General features: G+C 39.5%; 3 protein-coding genes across 9 annotated transcripts; 1 reads left to right on the forward strand and 2 right to left on the reverse strand.

Moving 5' to 3' along the window:
* Nucleotides 1-2,609: 2,609 nt before the first annotated feature.
* On the reverse strand, nucleotides 2,610-10,439 carry LOC105265459 (sodium-dependent neutral amino acid transporter B(0)AT3). Of its 4 annotated transcripts, XR_892073.1 has the most exons (13): nucleotides 10,360-10,439; nucleotides 9,363-9,628; nucleotides 8,765-8,984; nucleotides 8,478-8,701; nucleotides 8,307-8,390; nucleotides 7,872-8,144; nucleotides 6,966-7,370; nucleotides 6,695-6,896; nucleotides 6,385-6,544; nucleotides 6,034-6,297; nucleotides 4,001-5,527; nucleotides 3,878-3,940; nucleotides 2,610-3,784 (listed from the first exon to the last, which is right to left on the reverse strand). XR_892073.1 is itself a non-coding variant. In XM_011302941.1 (11 exons), exons 2-11 carry the CDS (start codon nucleotides 9,546-9,548, stop codon nucleotides 5,329-5,331), a joined length of 2,217 nt encoding a protein of 738 aa, XP_011301243.1. In that variant the 5' UTR covers nucleotides 9,549-9,628; nucleotides 10,360-10,439; the 3' UTR covers nucleotides 2,610-5,328. The 4 variants fall into 4 exon arrangements, 1 of the variants encoding a protein (XP_011301243.1); XR_892071.1 differs by having other exon boundaries at nucleotides 2,610-3,940; XR_892072.1 differs by having other exon boundaries at nucleotides 3,878-5,527.
* A 557-nt stretch (nucleotides 10,440-10,996) lies between these two features.
* LOC105265461 (uncharacterized) lies at nucleotides 10,997-13,650 on the reverse strand. Of its 3 annotated transcripts, XM_011302946.1 has the most exons (6): nucleotides 13,600-13,650; nucleotides 12,169-12,358; nucleotides 11,809-11,944; nucleotides 11,382-11,539; nucleotides 11,169-11,278; nucleotides 10,997-11,088 (listed from the first exon to the last, which is right to left on the reverse strand). In XM_011302946.1, the coding sequence occupies exons 2-6, from the start codon at nucleotides 12,312-12,314 to the stop codon at nucleotides 11,042-11,044; spliced, it is 597 nt and encodes a 198-aa protein (XP_011301248.1). In that variant the 5' UTR covers nucleotides 12,315-12,358; nucleotides 13,600-13,650; the 3' UTR covers nucleotides 10,997-11,041. The 3 variants fall into 3 exon arrangements, with proteins under 3 accessions (XP_011301248.1, XP_011301247.1, XP_011301249.1); XM_011302945.1 differs by lacking the exon at nucleotides 13,600-13,650 and having other exon boundaries at nucleotides 12,169-12,386; XM_011302947.1 differs by lacking the exon at nucleotides 13,600-13,650 and having other exon boundaries at nucleotides 11,809-11,964; nucleotides 12,169-12,338.
* LPCAT (lysophosphatidylcholine acyltransferase) lies at nucleotides 12,666-21,529 on the forward strand. 2 transcript variants are annotated; one of them, XM_011302944.1, is made up of 10 exons: nucleotides 12,666-13,241; nucleotides 16,475-16,620; nucleotides 18,336-18,550; nucleotides 18,719-18,986; nucleotides 19,360-19,497; nucleotides 19,940-20,065; nucleotides 20,252-20,399; nucleotides 20,476-20,574; nucleotides 20,648-20,795; nucleotides 21,164-21,529. In XM_011302944.1, the coding sequence occupies exons 1-10, from the start codon at nucleotides 13,119-13,121 to the stop codon at nucleotides 21,250-21,252; spliced, it is 1,500 nt and encodes a 499-aa protein (XP_011301246.1). In that variant the 5' UTR covers nucleotides 12,666-13,118; the 3' UTR covers nucleotides 21,253-21,529. The 2 variants fall into 2 exon arrangements, with proteins under 2 accessions (XP_011301246.1, XP_011301245.1); XM_011302943.1 differs by lacking the exon at nucleotides 18,336-18,550 and adding an exon at nucleotides 17,253-17,470 and having other exon boundaries at nucleotides 12,667-13,241.
* Nucleotides 21,530-21,558: the final 29 nt, after the last annotated feature.

The raw sequence follows: 21,558 nt of genomic DNA on the forward strand, positions 1-21,558 counted from the left end.
TGTTCAAGGGTGGTGTGCGTCGTCAGAATAGAGTTGTAAGGCTCAACAACAGCAGTGGAGACCTGGGGGGCTGGGTAGATGGCAAATTCCAGTTTTGATTTCTTTCCGTAATCCACAGAGAGACGTTCCATAAGAAGAGAAGTGAATCCAGAGCCAGTACCGCCTCCGAACGAGTGGAAAATCAAGAAACCCTGGAGACCAGTACACTGGTCAGCCAGCTTCCTAATCCTATCCAACACCAAATCGACAATCTCCTTTCCAATAGTGTAATGACCTCTCGCGTAGTTATTGGCAGCATCCTCTTTACCAGTTATGAGCTGCTCAGGGTGGAACAATTGCCGATACGTTCCAGTTCGAACCTCATCGACAACAGTCGGCTCCAGGTCAACGAACACCGCACGTGGTACGTGCTTTCCAGCCCCGGTCTCGCTGAAGAAGGTGTTGAAGCTGTCGTCTCCACCCCCCAGCATCTTGTCAGAGGGCATCTGCCCATCGGGCTGGATACCATGCTCTAAGCAATACAACTCCCAGCAAGCGTTACCAATCTGAACTCCAGCCTGGCCGACGTGGACTGAGATGCATTCACGCTGAAAATTTTTAAAATCAAATAATTCCTGACATGGAGATGGGCCCCCCGGGCCGTGCACAGCGCTGTGCACGGCCCTGAGACGCCAGCTATTTTCACTTGGCGCGTAACGCGTGTAACGCGCGTAACGCCCGTGAAAGTGCCGACGCTCAGCAAAAAAAAATAAAAAAAAGGGGGCACAACCGGCATTTGTACAATAAACCTCCAGAGAATTCCCACGTCGTACTAATTAGCCTTGAATAAACCATCAATTTCAATAATTCCCCCTTTCCATTGCGAATTAAAAAGTTCAAAGTCCGTTTTTCAAATATTCCCCTTCGCTCTCCTCAAAATCATGTTATAAATTACGGAAATGAAATAATTAAATATTCTAATCTTAAATGTTTCAATATTTAATGGTCCTATTTAATCCAAACAAAAATGAAGAACCGAAAAAGACGGGCAAAAAAGAAAAAAAAATTCAAAAAGAGCTTAAAAACGTGTCAGATACGTGCGAGTCGCCATGTGACGATGAATTTCCTATTTCCCATTATATAAATTTAAACATTGTACAAACGAGCGCAGAAGTTAAAAAATACGTACCATTGTGATTTATTTCTCGGAAAACACACGGGAAAAAAACAGTGAACTCGGTTTCTCGAAGAGAATGGTAAAACTTGATCTCGTTCAATCGAAGCTGGCGATGGAGCTCCTGCAAACGATCTCAGCGTTGTAAAACGCCCGGAGAAGCTCTCGGTCTTTTATAGGTTCGGATTGCCCTCTCTCTTCTCCACCATTCGATCTTCACGACGCAGCACCAGAGCAGGACAGCAGAGAAACTAACAATCCTACACATTACGAATGAATTTGACGACTCTTTATAATTCTAATGTAATTTTCCTCGAGACAAAAGTAATGGATGAACCACGAGAAGAAAATTCTACGGGAGAACAATTAAACAAGATAATTGCTATCCAGTAATTTTTATTCCGGATTTGAGTACCTTGAATTCCTGTAGATTTAGATTCCGATGACAGGATACCTCGGGAAAAATGAAATAAACACACCCTCTGTATTTCCGGCCCGTCGAGACAGATATAAATAGCCCCAGGGCGTGGAAGATGCATCCGTCCAACGACCTATTCGCTGATGCCTTCAAAAATGCCACTTCCTCCACAAAAATTCATTAAAATATTTGTTCAAGAAATGGAAAAATTATTTTTTCGGGTACTGAAATTTTCACGACGCCCCTGAAATCCAATGTCCGTTAGAAAACCCCACAGCTCAAGGAACACGCAAGGCCAACAACCGGGGGGGACTCCAAACGAAATCCCCATGGAGAGGAACAAAAAAAAAACATCTGCCACCTCTGTAAATCTTTTCAATTCCAGTCTATTGTTTTTTTTTCTTTTTCTTTTTATTTTTCGAGGAAATGCAACTTCAGGTAGTTCAGGTAATGGAGTGGATTTTCTTCAGAGGGGATTTCTCCTTTTTGGAATTGAGGTCGGCAACGGACTGTCAAGGTGGGCGGGGTGGTTTGTACTGTTGCTCTTTACTTTGTAGAGCAATACATCAATTGAATGTAGTTTATCGGGGTGTGACGTCACTCGATTACCGAGTGAATACCATTTACGGTGATGAGGTCATGCCAACGAAGGATTTCTCAGGTTTTTATAAGAGACCCACACGATGGCGATCCGTCTGCTTGTATTTTTCAAATTTGCCATAATAAATTGTTTGAATTATGATGGCAAAGTCCAACAATAAATATGATAAAATAACAACAATAATAATAATAACAAACATTATTATTTTGTGAGTGTAATTAATGAGATTGGTAAACATTTTGTGAAATTTGATCTGTTCATTCCAATCGATTAATTTAGTCGAATGATATCGTCTGCATAAGCATCTCGATTCTGCACTTTCGACTCTTCCATGTGCCTCTCTTCGAAACGGCTCCCTAATTGCCATCCGCGGCTATTCTCGTATGGAAGAAACGAGTTTTGGTAGGTGCAGCAACAATCCACCAAATAAGGTGAGAGAAACCGTGACGACATCGAAGTTGGAGAGTAGGGCGTCGCATCCACTTCATATTTTTATGAGATGTTCTTCAACTCGGTGGAAATGGTATAAGCTAATTGGCAAATTGTGCTAAACATTTGAAAATAAATATGCTTAATTGCGCCCACGACCGGAAGAAACCGTCTGAGGGACATGTCCAGTGGTGGATGTGTATGAGAGACAATAAACACATTGTTTGTCTCCAGTGATGGCCGTGATGGTGTAGAATCTGATCTGATATCCACGCATACGCCCACCAGCTCATTCAACTTCGTCAGAACTCATTACCGCAGCTCTCCACAAATACTTTACAATAATATTTATTCATAATTTAATTTTGTAAACTTGCTAAAAATGACTCACCAGCAAATTCTTAAAGTGGAAGTCAACCGTATTTACAATTTTTCTTAATTATTGATTTATTTCAGGGTGAAAACATTAAAGGACTTGTGGTAGTTGAGTGAATTTACGACATAAATGTCTACTCCAGCATCTTCTGATAATCGACTTGATAGGGATTGCAAAGGTAATTTATCACAGATTTTCTCTCTGCGGAGGAATGTACGAAAAATTGCTTCATCTGAAACAAAATCGTATAACATCGTCCATCGTCATGCATCGGTCCCGGCCTAGCTGGAGCATAACGGAAATACGGTACCGTCTGGACAAAAAAACGAGCTCTTCACTCACAGTATTTATTTCAACATTCAACTGACAACAATATATATGTACAGCTTTGCGTATACATAATGTTAATTGTATAATAGGTTTTTGTCAATTATGTATCGCCTCAGATGGACTTCTATAATATACGTATAAATATGCGACTCGTATAGTTCATTAACCAATCGTTAATAATCATCAATAATAAGCTACTTATAATCTGGCCCAAGAAACAGAAATTCAAATTCTCCATAAGCAACAGTATATTTATCTCGATAATAATCCCCTGAATACACGCTATAAATTATTGTCCTTTAATAAACCCGATTCAAGATATGTATAACTAAGATATGAATAAGATATGGATAATAGACTCTTCACTCTCAACAAAAATTATTGTCTGATCGTCGATTCCAACTAATTAAGAATTAAGTTTGTGTACCACTTGGAAGGCCTGTCACGCTTATGTTTTCTCTTTACGCCTATGAGATACTGCAAATTGAATACATTTTATTATTCTCACTGTGCGCATGAAATCTTAAACTATTTACAATCTTACTGAATATTACTTTCTACCAAAATTACCAGATCACTAAGGAGAAGTCTATGAACGTCTTCAAGCAACACAATTATCTCATTAGGTTATTCCTACGGATTAACAATAGTCTTCAGATTATTCATTACTCCAGCATTTTCAGGTTTTGTTACCTCTTGAAATCGCGCACAAAATTATTCAATTGGAAAATTCCTCTCGCCTTTTCCTCGATAAAAACCTCCAATAGAAAATACTGCACGGAAAAGCCAATTGATTAATTCCCATCCAATTTCTTCCATTAGAGAAAAACTAATTGAACAGTCTCCAGAAATTCTAGAAAATTTTCTAGCGAGTGCCATATCTTTCCCTCTAAAATTATTTCATGCAACTCTCCACTCTCTTCAATTGGCTCATGAAACTTCAAGTGTTTCGGTCAGAGCAGTTGTTATTTTTTTTGTACAACACACGCCAGTCTCAATATAGTCTTAGCTCTTTATCAGATATTCTCGCATTTGTCGTTTTCGGGTTGTATAATTTATATGAAATACGTAACGATCAGAGGATATGTACTGTAACAATCAGATATATGTAGTCTAGATGCGCTGAGGGAAGATCAATAGCTGAGCGACTGTAGGTCGTGCAACGATCACCAAATCATTTTAAAAAAATCAAGGAAAAAATAAAATCCAACGATTAAGCAATTCAATGCACCTAACATTAGCTTAAACACGCGTAATTATTATCATTTCGTTTCGATAAATAGGCCTCGTTATTTCACGGTGCTGAGAGTGCAGTGCAATTACCAACAAATCAACAATTATTGTCGTTATCCATCCGTATCGCTTATTGTCATAAATTTTGTTTTCCCCACAAAAAAAAACAGAAGTAAATCTCTCAAAAATTATAGACTTGTAGAGATATTTATCAGAAAAATGACGATATGAGATGATAATTAAGCCCAATGGACGGCCCCTATTCTAGGATTAATACTTCAACTCCGTTTATTTCCACACGAAGCTAAATTAATTATTATGCTATATCAGGGTTCTCGATATGCAACATCATTCTATTTCAATCCAGCCTTCAGTACTTTTAATGTAATTCTGGATGTAAATCCTGTTATGAAGGAGATTAATGATAAATTTAACCTGGTGGATAAATGAAGCTGTGAATTCATCTCGAGATCGAGTGAAATTACAATAAAATGGGAGATATTTAGGGAGAGCACTCGGTTTCGATAGAATTCACTGTTCAACAAGAGGAATCTGTTTTGTACGTGTTATTGTTCGTGGTAGTCAAGGCAGGCATCGCTAACGAGTTATTTTCACAGCGTAATTGACACAGTTGACCCTACGATAGTGTGAATCCTCTCATGTAAATGATGAAGGGGAAAGTCATAAGGAGTAATGTAAACTGGGGAGAGCCATTTGCAATTCTCGCTTGACATGGGAGCTTTACTGATTTAGTCTGGCTTGAGCAGCCGAGACTGACGGAGGCTGTTCTAGGTGAGATCTTCGTCGTCATCGTCGTTGGGGCCGCCTGTAGGACAGCAGAGGCCCTCCGAGCCATCGCTCCTGATGCAGAAAAGAAGAGTCTCGGCTGCTGTCACCTCGTGGGGCACTATTCCATGGAATTCCTTGAGATCTTGAGCTGGGAACCAGGCTTTCTCATTGTCGTCGATAATGAGAATCCCGAAGAATCTGAAATATCAGATGTTCAATCAAACATTTATGCAAACGAAGACTTGACACTCGCATACACTATCTTCTATCGGCCGTAATCGTGAGTTTGAATTTTATATTGGTAGTGTAGAATATTTTTTAATCAAGTTCTTTCAAGTGTTCAAGTTCCAGTCACCACTTGAGAGTTTATAGCAAATGTTATATAACAATTGTTGCTAAAATCAATATTTCGATCTACCATCCATCAACAATTTTTCCTCTTTTTTATCATTACGTGTAAGGCTGAAATTTTGGAATATTTTACACTAACAAGATAAATTTCAAATCATAGATTACGTTCGATGGGATAGTGTCTCTGGAGTAAAATATCTATTGATTTTTTTTAATTATTGATTTTGAACAGAAATGTCCAGTCCTCGTTGGAACAAAATAAACATTTACAATTTTCACTTTAAATTCATAATTTTCCAGATAAATCAATAAGGAAAATAGTAGATTGACATTTATGAATTACTTGGATTTACCTGAAAATTGCAACAGCTGGAATCCAGAGGACTGAAGCGCAAATTAAAACGGCAATGAGGATCATGCCCCAGGGGGGCCACTCGTGCCTCTCGGTGATGCCCTTGCTGGGTAACCAGGCGTCGTAGCCGGTTCCTTTAGTCACGATTTCAACGAACGAAGCTACGAGAATTGTTAACATGGCTAAAGGACTCAGATACTTCCAGCAGATAAGCCAGTACAGGCCGGGACGATTGCCCGTCATCAATTCAATATCATCGGCAAATCTGTATAGAAAAAAGCCATCAATTTCGATCCCCTCCCCTTAACAAAAGAACAAACCAGTGTGTTACACGTTTTACTATTCAAATTACCGTTTGAGGCCGTAGACATAGGACACTCCGATACACTCGAAAAAGGCGATAATCAATAGGGGAAAGTTTCCACTAAAATTATCGAAAAGAACAAAAACGTAGCTTCCAGCTCCGTGGGCGAAAGCCATAGATATCACACAGCAGACCAGGCAAATTCCTCCTGAAATCAATAAATTCACCGGTTCAAATCAATTCGGTAATTTAATATATATATAATTGATAATTTCAGTAAACAATTTAGAAAACATTATTCTACGTGTATAATGAATGAATGAATGAATGAATGAATGAATCAATAGCGAAATATTACCTGTGAGAATTTCCTTCCTCAAATTAGGGAGAAGTTTCATATCAACAATGCTAGTGACAACGCCCTCAAGAGTACCGAACTGAGAATCAATTCCAAGTGTAAACAGCATGAGGAAGAATAGAACAGACCAGAACTGTGCTCCAGGAAACTGATTAATGGCTTCAGTGAATATGATGAAAGCGAGTCCGGTGCCAGAGGCAGACTGCAACAAATGACAGCAGATTAAAATTATTCCAATAATCCCCAATAAGGAATTTATAGAGGTACTCACGTTGTCCAGCTCCTTCTCGAGATCGCATACCGGTAGCTCCGGCATTATTATGTTATCAAGAGTGCCATTGCCACTGGTAATATTTAATAGAGTACCACCTGGGGGCAAGATGCTCGGTATGTTGTCAACATGCCCAAAGACACTCAATACCGTCTGATTACGATCGCGCAGACACTGCTCGTACACCATCGTCGCTTTGAAACCGATAATTGAGAATACAACGATTCCAGCGAACATCGATGTAAAACAGTTTGTGAGGCTGACCATAATAGCATCACGATAACAATTATTATTAACTGGATTGTAGGATGAAAATGCTATTAATCCTCCAAATGCTAAACCAAGGGAGAAAAATATCTGGGTGCCAGCTTCGAGCCATACTACTGGATCAGTCAGTGTGTACCACTATAATGTGCAGATAAAAAATACATTATAAATACAGTGAATTTTTAATTATTGAATCTCATGAGCTCAGAGACTAAAGTCGTTGTCATATCTCGAGAATTGGTAGAGATGGGAACATTTTTCTGGCAACTTTTTTGCAGGAAATTTAATGGATTCAAAAAAAGTGACCGACATAAATTGCACTGTCTTCACTAGGTCTAGAGAGATTCCGTATGAAATAAACTACTTGTGTGCGCGTTTCTCTTACACTAAAAATTAATACTTATACTTGATACTTGACGCTCGATTTTTCATTTGAATTTCAAAGGAGATATTTTCTTACGAGCAATGGCAAAAAGCAGAGAGGTGTTGGGGACGACAAAAGGGAGAGTATTAAATGGAAGAGGAATAAAGTTTCACAGAAAAATAAGAGATGCGAAAAATTTGAGAAAATGAAGAGAAAAGAATGGGGTGGAATTTGATGATTAAACCATGCAGGTTGATTTTATGAAATTTATTCACCTTCGGCGTGAAGAGGTGCCGCAGGCCGTCAGACATCCCTGTCAACGTGACGCCTCGGAAGAAAAATATGATGAGAACGATGTAGGGAAAAGTGGCTGTGACGTACACTACTTTTCCAGATGAAGCTATTCCCTTGATCATGCACATGTAAACCAAAATCCAGGCAATGACCAGAGCTATGGCAATCTTCCAGTTGAATACCTCAGGAGTGTTTATGTCCTTGGAGATCATCAGGGTGGTTCGGTACCAGAAATACTGCGTTGGGCTGCTTTGCTGTAGAGAAATTAGACATTTAACTTCAATAGATAAAATTGCCCATAAAAAATGTAATTTTTATTTGTGATAGAAAAAACCTAGAATGAAGGAGCAATAGAGACCTCAGAAATCATTCGCAATTGAATACTTCAATAGAATCGCCAAAACTCTATGATTTACCTGGCATTCTGGTTCAGGGGCATAAGACCCATTCTGAAAGTACTTATTAGGGCACGTGGCCCAGGGCAATTCGGACTGGAAGCTCTGAACAAATAAAAAATAATGGATCAAACCGTCTGAAAATCTAAAATAAAATTTCGTCGGCAGAAAGAAAGTGAAAGTGAACATTACTTGAACAAAATAGAAGAGGCACCAGGCAATAATAGTGTTATAGTAAAGTGCGACGTTAAAGGAGACAACAGCGCTGCTGATACCGATGCCTCCCAGGAAGGGTGAAACCTGGTTCCAGACCCCAATGGCGCCCTTCCTGAGCCTCTGACCAATAGCAAGCTCGAGGTAAAATATGGGAATCCCCTCGATAGCGAGCATGACGAAGTACGGAATGAGAAAGGCCCCTGAAATATCAAAAGTTGAATGACAATGCAAGATCCAATTCATCCTCATTTTTATTCACATACCACCCCCATTCTTCTGTGCCAAGTAGGGGAATCTCCAGACATTACCGAGCCCCACAGCATATCCCACAGTGGCCAACAGAAATGTTAACTTGCTGTCCCAGTTTTCACGCTCATCCTCACCAGCCTCTGGACGAAATATTGCCTTGCCCTCGTTGCTACCCAGTTTGCTGCCTCCGACCCCACTAGCACCTCCGCCATCCCCCGTGTTTGAACCCTTGCTCTACAATTAACAGGCAATTGCAAATGTAAACCTGCGGGTTTTCGCATACCGGGGTCACGATAAAATCGAGCCTCGAGTGGATAACAGAGATAACTCGCCCATTTTCAACAAAACAAACAGTATTCATTAGATTGGTTTGGCTTGATGGAAAACAGCGATTTATCAATGCATGTTTTATTCTGTTTTTTCATTCGTCAATCTTTCAAAAAATTTCCAGGATAATTTATTTGACTGAGTTATACTCATTTTTTCGCTGTTTTCGCTGTTTCATTCATCGAATTTTGGTGTTCTACATGTCGATTGATCAAGAGAAATTAAAAAATTCAAATTCCCTCATTCTGCTGACGTTTAAATATGAAGTAGTGAGAAGTAACAAACCTTGGTGTTTGGACTGGAGTCATCGAATCCGGCATTGGTGGCTCCATAACTGACAGTAGCAGCTGTCTTCCTGCTCTCGACAACGAGTCTTCCCCGCATTTCCTTCATCTCGAGGCGATCAACGCTCTTCTGAGGCTTGAGATCCCTGGAGCTCTGCCTCCGAACCAAATGGGCCGTGTTCGCCATCGTGACGATCAATTATTTCTACTTCGATAAATGCGATCAGACCGATGTATGCCGAGGGAACGTCGACTCCATCCTGCAAGCTGTACAAAACCCCCAAGACCAGTGAATCCCTCTGGCAAATTTTTCCGAAATCTCAAGTAAAAAGGAATGCGCGAGGGCGAGCCGTCTGACTCTCATCGGCACGCACTACTGCCCCCAAGAAACTCTTATTCATCCCTTGTCACCTTGACCTCCCCCTCGCGCTGAAGCAAAAAAATTAATTATTCAGGAGTTCTTATCACCGCCGATCTATAGCCATTATAGTAACTCTTCACAAATTTCCAAAAATAGAATCTTCACCCCTTTACTACCCCCAGGAATGAAATGGTCTCCACCTACAACTGAGACCGTCTCAACTCTACAGTCTCAATCGCTGAATTATTCAACTATAAACGATCCAGATAAATATGGCAAAAAAAAAAACTAGAGCGATTCAGCGAGTGTTTCCACTGACGTCAGAGGTGCGGGCCAATCGTCGCGTTGAAAAACTCATCAAGATTATTCACTGGGTGGTTTAGACACGTTAAAAATCACGTTATTTACTTTCTCGGGTAAGAGGTACTTGAATCGATAATCCAGAGGCACGAAACGTGGCGAATTTGCGATAAAATTTATAAAGAAAATACTGAGCAGTCGAGGTGCTCGAGGTGAAGAGGATGGGGGTGGATTAAAGGATGTATTTTTTTAATAGGGAAAAAAATCTAACGAGGCTCCTGACCTGAACGAGGCAATGTGGGCATAAATTTTTAATTGATAAATCAAAAACACTGACCTGGGGAGGGGGTCAATGCCGAAGATACCGTGCGGAGGTGCCTCTTCCTCTGGGGTACGAGAGGCTGTTGGCTACTGTCGCACCCTCTAGGATGTTGGATATAACCTTTTGTCATTTAGGAGATTGTGGGTTTTGTTCCGTGTGTGTCATGACGCCGGAATCAATAGCGGGCGCCGGCGCCGAGACCACTCTTTCTCCTATTTTTTTCCCGTCGCCGATCAGACCTTTGACTTATTTCACTCATACCTCCAATTATTTTTTATCCCCTCATTCAGTGATAATTGGAGAATTATCTTTCAGCGAAATGTTAAACTGACGCAGAATAAATTTTCATCATGATAAATGTTTTATATTGAATACTCCTGGATATTGCCCTGTTAGAGGATTGCAAGAAGTTTCGAGGAGTTGACAGGTGTCAGATCTCAATCGAAAAACCCATATCGAGTAATAAAGATAGTGAAATTAGAATGGAAATTGTTTGCTCTTGCAGAACAATTACGCCGGGTGGTGTGAATCAGATTTCCGATGGCCAATTGGAATTATCGGAGTCTCTGCTCGTTGTAAAGGCTGTATGTTAAATGAGTTACGTAACTCTTTTGAAGGTGATGATATTTGGACTGATGATTGAACTCATGGTTGGTTGATTAAAAATATACATTTATTGGAAGAGTTTTAACAGATCTCATCGAATTTTTTCTTTTGCCAGATACTGCGTGAAGCCAAGTATTCCTAAAAATAAAATTCCCATAATTAGCAGTTACTTCAAAATTAAATCGTTAAATTATTAAAAATGTCGTCAAGATATATACGATCAAGCTTTGCCTTCTCTCCGTGCCTTTGAAATGCTTCCATCAATTCCACAAAGGTCTCTCGTTTCCCTTTATCAATAGCCTTGAAGCTCTCATTGATTTCGGTATATCTGAGTTCAAGTAAAAAAAATTAATTCGTTAGGAATGAAGGCTTCAAAAAATCAATATTGATGTAATGTTGTCTTAATTAAATTCTGTTGATTGGAAACAAACCGTTGCTGATAATAATGCTGTGCATCGATTGCCCACTCTAAAAGTAGATTCAGCCTCGGTCTGGACGGGGTTCCCTGCACAATCTCCTTCATGCTGGGGTCATTCACAAAGACCCCACTCCTCACTTTCTCCAAGTGAATCAACTTGTTCTTCAACTCCTGAATATACAACTCAATTAGAAAATTTAAGCAATAGCAAAATTTAATTAATAGCAAAGAGGTGAAAGATAACAAGTTGATCTAACATGTTAGTTTTCTAAGAGTATCTCTGAATCTATTATAGAAAGCGTTATCTTAGAAAAGAACTTTTCCGTGGCTCTCATTTCACTTAACAAAAAAGGACATCAGAGAAATTTTTGTATTTGTCTTTTATTCCGAGATATTTCTCGCTTTTCCTCTTCTTCACTGGAACGAAATCTCTATTTTACCTGATTGAGCTCCCCCAGACTCTGAATAGTTCCCCGTATTCTGGAGATCTCCTCCTCCATCCGAAGATCAATTTTGAATGCCAATTTTTCCCGCATATTCTCAATTCCACAGATCTCTGCATTGTCGATCTCCTTACTGCAAGCACGTGCCGCCCTCTTTAAAAACTCTCCACAATAACAAAAATCATGGAAAATCAAAACAATACCTCCCCCCAACAATTGAAAATTCAGCGAGAAAGAAATGATTTTATAAACCCCAAATAATTCTTAACTACAGCAATAATAAAAATGATTAAAAAGCAATAAAAGTAGGTCCTTAAATTGTACCGTTACCCTAAAAATGACCAATGACTAAAATACCTGAACACATGGCCAAGTTGCTCTGAGAAATTTTGGAGTCCCTGGAGGCTGTCTCTGACGCTCTCGCACCTTTCTGCCCATTTCCCCTGAATTGTCTGGAGGCCGGAGTAAAAGCCGACGAGGGCCTTAAGCATGTCCTTCTCCATCCTCCGGAGGAGGTTATGACCATGTCGTCGCGCGCACGTGGTATCTAGATAAAAGCGATTAGACCTCCATCATCTCCCCAAAAAAAAAAGATAATACAACCCCCATCATATCCCGGTGGATGGGGTCGAATCGAACCCCACGAATCGAACCCCATCGGTTGGAGGGATCTCTAGTGCTTTCTTGGCATCGAAAATATCGGAATTGCCCGGGACAAGTACACGGGGTAAATCTAGAGGCTGACGGAGGAAAGAAAGATCGGCCGGCGAAAGGCGGAACACACCGTTGTATATACTAGTGAGGAACGGGGAAACGTGTAAGCTCTCCCTTCCGTGTTCCGTCTCCGTGTGGCTTTTCAGTCGGGCATCGAACGCGTTCGCGACTCGTACGTTAATAACGCTCCGTCTCCACTCATTCCTTATCCCCAACTGTCATTAACCCTCATCATACAAACCAATAATAACCAATAACCCAATAAGCATCGATTCTCCATTGACATAATAAAATGAAAATTTCACCACTGGTGAAAATATCATTTGGCAAATTGCTGGCAATTATATTGCGCGCATCGGATTGCGTCAATTGAGGTGGTGTGTTTAACCCCCTTGTGATGCGCCGTCGCTGCCCATCGGCCTCATCAATTTGAATAAAAGAGACCTTCCTAGAGCAAATAATCACAACTGATCCTCTGGATATAATAAATTAATCGGTGGTGCACCAGTGAATTTATCGAGGGATTGATTTGGTGTCTAGTTGTTAATTTGAGTCGACGGACGTGACAGCCCGTTCGACTCAAATAATTCCAAATGGAGGAGATGAACGGAAAAATCCATCACCATGATCAGCTGGATGCTGCATCCATTGACACCGATATTCTCAACCCATTTGTCCATCGGTTGGATCTCGGCACGACTTATGATAAGCTCAAGGTCAGTACTCGTGTTGTTTCGTGTTGTTTCGTGTTGTTTCGTGTTATTTTGTGTTGTTTCGTGTTGTCCAAAATATTCACCATCATCAAAATGATAATAATTTTCGTTGAGTTTAGTAGCAAAAGAAAAGAACGAATAAACAGTATCGGAAGAAGATTTATAGTGGCAATAGTTGCACTCATGAGTAATCCCCAAATAGCCCCAGACGGCTCGTATCATTCCCACGTGGCGTTCTACCCCCACCTGGTCATCTCTCTGATCTATCTGATTTGATGAGCTAGATCAAACCATTTATTCCGTTGTATTTATTGAAACTATTCTGAGGCGTTTGACGTTGCATTACATGTGAAATACTCACGGAAGATGGCATGAGATAATCGGATAACGGATTCGACGAGTCGCAGCGAATGCACCCGAGTCTGTCTGACCCAACCGACGAGATTCCACTGGAAATCAAAACACCAGGGATTTATTATTTGGCCTTTGGAGAATTGGATAGAGGGATTTTTCAGTGCAATTCTAGGGCTTCACTCTTGCCTTTGAAGTGTTATCGGTCGTTGTGCCACGTATGTGGGACAAGAATGTGGGTTAACGGAGAAATTATCGAGGGACTATCCAAATGAATATACCTCAGTGTTCATTACATCCACGTGTCTTACGACCAAGCGATATTATCAATTCGTAGACATGTATTATTGGTTGAATATTAGTTAAATATTTTTGAGCGAAGGAAAACTGCGAAGGTCGCGTCAAAGTAGTTTGTGATAAGAAAATCGAATATCATATGCGTTTGGCTTTGGCTATTCAGTGTTTTATTGTTGTCACAAATGGCCAATTCGTGTAGTTGAGATAAAATACCTGACGGCTGAAATTTGCCATCAGTAGATAGGACTCATTCTATCCGCGAATTAGGTCAATTCAAAATTGATTGATTTGTCAAGTCTCACAACTACACTCTGCCTTCCAGAGGGGCAGAAATTCGTTAGGAATAATTATGCCTGATAATAATGAAAAATGAGGAAAGATAAAGAATGAACAATGGCGAACTATGACGAAACTGGAACGGAATGGATGGATTTTTTATGGACGTTTTGGGATTTGCATTGGACTTTATAATTAATTGTTGGTATTTTTATAAAGTGGATTGGAAAACGGACATTAGATGTGGTCGGTTGAGCTTTGAAAAAGAATAAGTCGGCAGATAGAGTTAAGAAATTTATATTGTTGGGTTTTTGTAAGACGGTCACGGCCACTGGGAAGCCATCAATGCTATAAGCTGTTTTTATTGGGTTTGAAATTGCACGAGAGTCGACCTATACTGATGCTCGCCGTTGAAATAATACGAGTCAATCGTTAAAACGGGTGATTAGATGTTGGGGTGAATTGTATTAACAACAGGAGAGAAAGCCTGCCAGGGATAACTCGATGTTTTATGAGAAGTTGATGGATCCGAGCATCCGTTGGGGAGTACAGTTAGTTTGAGACTTTACGAGGAAACTTTCTATGTAAAAACTAGCGCATGACGGATTCCCATTTTAATAGCCTAAGGGTACGTCCACCAATTGACAAGGGATAGGAAGGCCTCGAACATTAACCGATTGAGATTGGGTTTGAATTCATTTAGATAGGATGGCTTCGAGAAGCCAGTGAAAGTTGAACGGTTGATAGATACTGAGGCAACCACGCTTTTCTGACTTTTTTACATTGCGGAGAAAGTGAATGAGAATCTCCGGTTTATTAGGATTCTTCGGGATTCGATTTTTTTTTTTTTTGGTATCGACGATACTTCCGGTAAGGGACACTCTTCTAGTTATTTTATGCACTTGTTTATCCTCATTATGAATGGGAACCAGAAATTTAATTAGATCGTTTATGAAATATTCACTGGAAAAATAGTTATTTCAATATTGAATAATTTCTAATTAGTAAATTGATGATTGGGATTGACTCGGAATTAAATGATGAATAATTAGCGTTGGAATAGTTACGAAGAGTACGATCTAATAAACAGGAGAAAAGTATCGCACAATGTGGGTCACAAAAATAATAATCCTAAAAGATTATTCATTAAGGTGTAATTGACCGTCATTAGATGTGATTGAAATGATTCGGTCGGATTATGTTTTTCATGGGAGAGATGTAAAGGGGTAATAATAACGGGTCATTGAACGGTTAAGAATTAATGTATACAGCTTTAGGCGTGAATAACTGGAAAATTTATTTAATTTTTGCATCTGTGAATGACAATTTGTATGAGGAAGTCATTATAGTAATTATTTTTACTGAAACGGAATACAATGTAATCTCATAAAAAGAGGAGAATAACTGCGAAGATAATGTGGGTCACACATGACAGAGTAAATCCCGGAGAATTCTTCATTCATAAAAAAAATATGGCACTATAGCATATGATCGAAGCGATCCTTCTCTGAAGAGGTACGCGGCCTTTGGCCGACTTTCACAGACGAATTCGCCTGTAAATCGTCGAGGAAGAACGGGCACAATAAACGGGAATAATAAGAGAAGGACAGGTGAACTCATTTGACTCCGAAGTAGCCTCGATAAAAATTTGGTAAAAATAATCTTGGAGAGAAATATCCAGACGAGCATTAGACACATTTGAAGGAAAAAGTAGAGATCGGTTTAGGTTTAGAGAGTGCGCGAGGCGCGTGCGCAGTTATTCAAGATGAATCGATGGTGGCTATATCAGTTGCGAGGGTTCCGAGGAAGAAAGAGAGTTCAGAGAATGTCTAACGGAAAACATGGAAAACGGTACATATACAGGACCGCGCAGTCCAACGGTCCATCGAACTCCCGCTCAATTTCATATCCCAAAATTCCACTGGTTCCACTGTGAATCTTACCAATAATTTTTCATCCATGTGTATTAGATCCGAACATTTCTCGACGATTCGAAAGTGGTTTCACTTTAATAGAGAAACGTTAAATGAGACGAATGAGGCTGCAGCATCAAAGAAAATATCATTTAATTTAATCAACACGACGTACTAGATACCAACAAAAACCAGGCGATTTTTTCGTGACATAGCACAAATCCGTATCTTTCGAACCCATGCAATTATTGAGACCTCATCAGGGCCTTCTCTTGAAGAATTAAATACTGCGCTAAAAAGCTTACATGCGTTTAATGAACGGAATCACTGGATTCTGACATATTGAGAAAAATTAAATCAAGTCAAATGATTGAAAGTTGATGTACTGATGATTTTCAGACGGCGTTCTTGACGGTGGCACTTCTCCCCTTCCGCCTAGCGGTAATCACAGCTCTGGTGATAATGGCGTGGCTCCTCGCGTGCCTCGGCCTCCACGGCCTCTCCGAGGAAGATCTCCGCCGCGCTCCTCTCACCGGATGGCGACGGTGAGAATAAATCTTTCAACTTATACCGTCCAAACTTGTTCTTGCTACCACTAATGCTTTTAGAAGTCTTAATCCTTTGATATCAATTTTCAATCTTCAAAATGATGATTAACACGCACGGAAATTGATGGGAAAAATTCATTTGTGTAAAAAATTTTCATTCCTAAGATCTCTTCAGCGCTTCTAACTTAATTCACAATAGTTATAGATATTTAATAATGGAATAATAAAACAAAACAGGATATAATAAAATTGCATCACTTGATCATTTTTCACTGAATTTTTGTCAATTTTCTGTTAATTATTTCACGAAAATTCGATAAAGGTCGATGATTTATTTGTCAATTCGTATATTATGAATGAAAAATGTATTGATAAATGTGAAAAAATGAATGACTAAAGCTCGTGAATATTCTCAATTCAATGAGAAAACAGGAAACTTCTGGTGGCCTTGAACGTCCGCCCATAATTGAACTGTCCTGAATTATTCAAACGTTAAATCGATGGAGCCCAGTGTCATTTACGCTCTTGACTTTCCATCAATTTTCACGCGGAAAATCCGACAAATGGCTTTTCCCCACTAAAAATGGCTTACTCTAACAAATCCGGGGTTAATCGAGACGACTAATTAGAGATATGAGGGTGCTGGTGTGCTGGGTGATGCGGGCAATGTTCGTCTGCGGTGGATTTCACCATTTGAAGGTCAAGGGTCAGAAGGCAACGACTAAGGATGCGCCAGTGCTTGCTTTGGCACCGCATTCGAGCTTCTTCGATGCACTACCGGTTGTCTACCTTGGTGGTCCCAGCATCGTTGCCAAAGCCGAGACCGGCAGAATTCCATTCTTTGGAAGTAGGTCTTCCGAACTTGTTTTTCCTTCTCTCAAAAGTTCCCTACACACTCCAAAAATCAAAAAAAAAAACAAAAATTAATAGAAAACCAAATTGCAAATACACTATCCATCTATTTTTTTCACTTTTAGTAAAAATTCGAACATTATTCTCTATTTTTTGGGGTTTTGTTTAATTTGATATTCATCAAAAAAATTGATTCATCAAAATTTTTATTACCATCGTATATTGACAAGTCAATAAAATTTCACATCTTATTACGAAAATTTTGAAATTTAATTTTATCGAATTCCCAATGACTTGGGAGTTCGATAAAATAATCATCTGAATTTTCACAATTTTTGCAAGTTTTCCTTGCTGTATGAAACCTGACCTGGATGTGAGAATTTCAATAAATAAGGAATTGTTAAATTTTCATAATTTTACACCTTAGAAAAATAAATAACCTGCCATGTTGCTATTTCCCATTTAAATCACCATGACAATAAATTCGATAATTCTGTGCACATAATCCTGTTGCATCCCTTCGCTGCTAGAATCTTTCCCACAATGGGCGGTAACTTGTGATTATTTTGCTTCAATGGGAATTCCTTATCGCCGAGTAATTAATTCACAATATAGACTCATCATCATCATCATCACATTTTCACACAAAATCATATATCTCCTTTTATTCACATTCTACTGTACTAAAACATTTTTTTGCTCTCAATTCGTTGAGAAATTCATTGACGTACTGTAAAAAATACTGGTGGATGGGAATTTTCGTTTAAACTAATCTAATTAGTGAAACCATTGGCAATTGGTGAAGGATATAATAATGTGAGAAGAGAGTGAAGACAGTGAGATGAATGAAAATATCGTAGAAAAATCATTCCCTGGCTGTGCTACCTGGGAAGACTGACTTATCAAGCAGGAGGGATGAAGATAGTGGTCCGGGGGAGGCAAGCATCCAGGGCTGAGGCCCCGATCCTCGTCGTCGCACCGCATTCGACATTCATCGACGGTGGAATCATCTACGTGACGGGTTTCCCCTCGATCATCGTCAGGATCGAGTCCGGACTGAATCCTTACATCGGAAGTATGTGGTGATGATGTTTAATTCGCAAATCCCATTCACCGGAATTTATTTAATTTCTAATTACAAATTCTAATTTAATGACGTATTGAATAAAAAGGGAATGATATTTAGTGAGGAAAATGAATTGTCTCGTTGAATTAATTAATTGATTAATTATTTTCGATTCAGAATTGATAAATTACACTCAACCAGTGTATGTCTGGCGGGATGACCCAAACTCCCGTCAAAATACCATAAAAGAGATAATTGAACGAGCGACGTCGAAGGAGGACTGGCCCCAGGTGATGATATTCCCAGAGGGAACCTGCACTAATCGCTCGTGTCTCATCACCTTCAAGTGCGGAGCATTCTACCCCGGCGTGCCTGTTCAGCCTGTGTGCATTCGCTATCCGAATAAATTAGACACAGTTACCTGGACATGGGAAGGCCCTGGAGCGTACGTTTCCTCCATTTAATCGCTGATCCTTCATTTCTTGCATATACTCGTTGAAACTTTTCATTCGAATATCCACTGAAAGTCCTGGAAATTGTTGACAAATTACGCGCTCGCTGAATTTTTTTAGCGATTTTTTTTTTGAGAAGAATTGATTAATATTTTTTAAAATCCAATGCAATCGACAATATAAATTCTGGGGAGTACATCAAAGTGCCTCGAACTGCAGGATTTTTTATTGAAAATTCTATGCAGTCATTTTCACCTCAAATTTCATAGACTATTATACCTTGGAACAATTTACATGTCTTAATTCAGTGAGAATTTTTGTTAAAAATGTAGGGTAGGTAATGGAAAATCGTTTGGACTTTTACAGATTGAAATTACTGTGGCTTACACTGACACAATTAAACAGCAGCTGTGAGATCGAGTTCTTGCCAGTTTACAGGCCGAGCGAGGCTGAAAAAACAGACCCTAAACTATACGCGAATAACGTTCGACGGTTAATGGCTGAGTAAGTAATATATTTGTGAAAATAGCAAGTAGAAATCCGGGCTAGTCCATAAACAAAAGTTTGAAAAAAATGTCCCAGTTCACAGATTTACTAGAAAGAATAATGTAGTCAGCATCAATTTTTAGAGAAATCAAGAAAAAACACGGAATTTCAAGCAAACAGCGCTTTCTTTGCGAATATCTCGCTATCGAAATAACAACGCAATTTTCCTCGCAACGTCATAATTAGAAAATGTATGGAAGATTTTTTGTGAAGAATAATCTAGTCTAGTAATTAGAGATATGAAAGGGGCAGTTCCCTCCCCCCTGTACAACCAAATCAATTCAAACGTCTTTTCCAAAAATTCTTTCTTCACGAAATGTCTATTGTAATTAAATTGTAAATCTAATTGAATGAATTACTAATAAAAACTTTACTCATTGCCTGAATTTTACTGTTTCAGAGCGCTTGAACTACCAGTATCGAATTATACATACGATGACTGCAGAATAATCAGCAAAGCTCACTCACTTCATCTGCCCCACGCCTCGAATATCGTTGACGTGCATAAATTGCGGCACAAACTCGGGTAACTTCCTAAACTATTCAAGGAAATCCACTGTTTCACGTTGAATACCTGTGGTGTAAATAACTTGTGGGATCATTAAAAAAAAGTTATCATATTTGACTCTCAATGTCCACCTAAAATCATAACAAATAATGAAATAGAAAAAGTAGTCTCTTGAATGACCGCGGTGAAAAAAATTTATTTCAGTTTGCAGAAGATAAAAGCGGAGGAGGAATTGGTACAGCAGCGGATATCAAGATTCGGTGACGCAGTGGATCTTCAAGAATTTGCGAGAATACTTAGGCTGGACCCGAAGGATCCATCAGTCCAGCAATTATTTAGGATTCATGACAGGGTAACAAAAATCATCACCTTAATATCTTCAACGTAAGTCGAATCTTCTGATGAATAAAGAGAACCTTTCGTTCCAGAATAATCGCGGGCGAGTGGACCTGCAGGAGTACATATTCACTGTCCTGGCGATAGCGAATGCAAATTCAGAGCTAGACCTTGTGGACATTGCCTTCGAGGTAAGTGAAATATGATTAACTCTTAGTTCGGAATCAAACAATTTTTTAAAATTAATTGGTGAACATTGTAAAGGTCTGCGACTCGAACGGCACAAAGTGTCTCAGCGCCAAGGAGCTCCAGAAGGTCCTACGGTTGTCCTTACAGCTGCACCCTGAAGAGTGCGATCGAATATTCCTGCAAGCATGTCGAGAAGCCGGTGGAGGGGACTCAGTAACATTAGGTAAGAATCGATTACTTTGAAACAGGTGATATATCTTCATAACAACAGCATTGACGATATAAACTCATAAGAGACTCATGCAGAGAATTTCATTAACCCCAAAAGCATGCTCTGTCATTTTCCGCTCAAATCACTCGTTAACAAGAAGATTGTATATGAATTAAAAAGTTATATTTTAGTGTTTTCTCGCGGGCAAAGGAACCTTATGCGTCAAAATACTTCAATAACGAATGATTTGTCGAAAAAATGATATGGACCTTCTTGGTTGTTTATAAAATTTTCCCCAAGAAAAGGTCTTATCAATTTCTTTGAAAGCTCTATTATTTTGTGAGAAAGCTCAACGTAAAAAATTTGTCATCAATTTCCAGAAGACGTAATAAGTGTATTGGGAAACCGACCCGAGTACTCTCACCTATTTTCATCGGACATGGAGGAGAGAAGGAAAAAATCTATTTGAGAGTGTCTATTCGGCTCGTCGGAAAGTCCTCCAGTGATCAGGAAGAACCGGGACTCGGACAAGCCGCTGCTGACAGGCGTCTGCTCGCCCGTCTAATAGTTCTAGTTCGCACTCTAAAAGTCAAAGTTCTTCCGCGTTACTCCCCCCTTCGTTTCCCGTAAACCAGTCATATAAATAGGGCATAAGTTTGCTAATTTGAAACAGACAGTCCCTATCCCCTAGTGGGAATCAACCAGCGACTAGAACCTTATCAATTAGATAGATTGCTCAGGGCTAGCGAGCGCGTTTCGCTCGACAATTAAAATC

The sequence above is a fragment of the Fopius arisanus genome, unplaced genomic scaffold (genome assembly GCF_000806365.1).
Source record: "Fopius arisanus strain USDA-PBARC FA_bdor unplaced genomic scaffold, ASM80636v1 scaffold00030, whole genome shotgun sequence".
Classification (NCBI taxonomy): Eukaryota; Metazoa; Arthropoda; class Insecta; order Hymenoptera; family Braconidae; genus Fopius; species Fopius arisanus.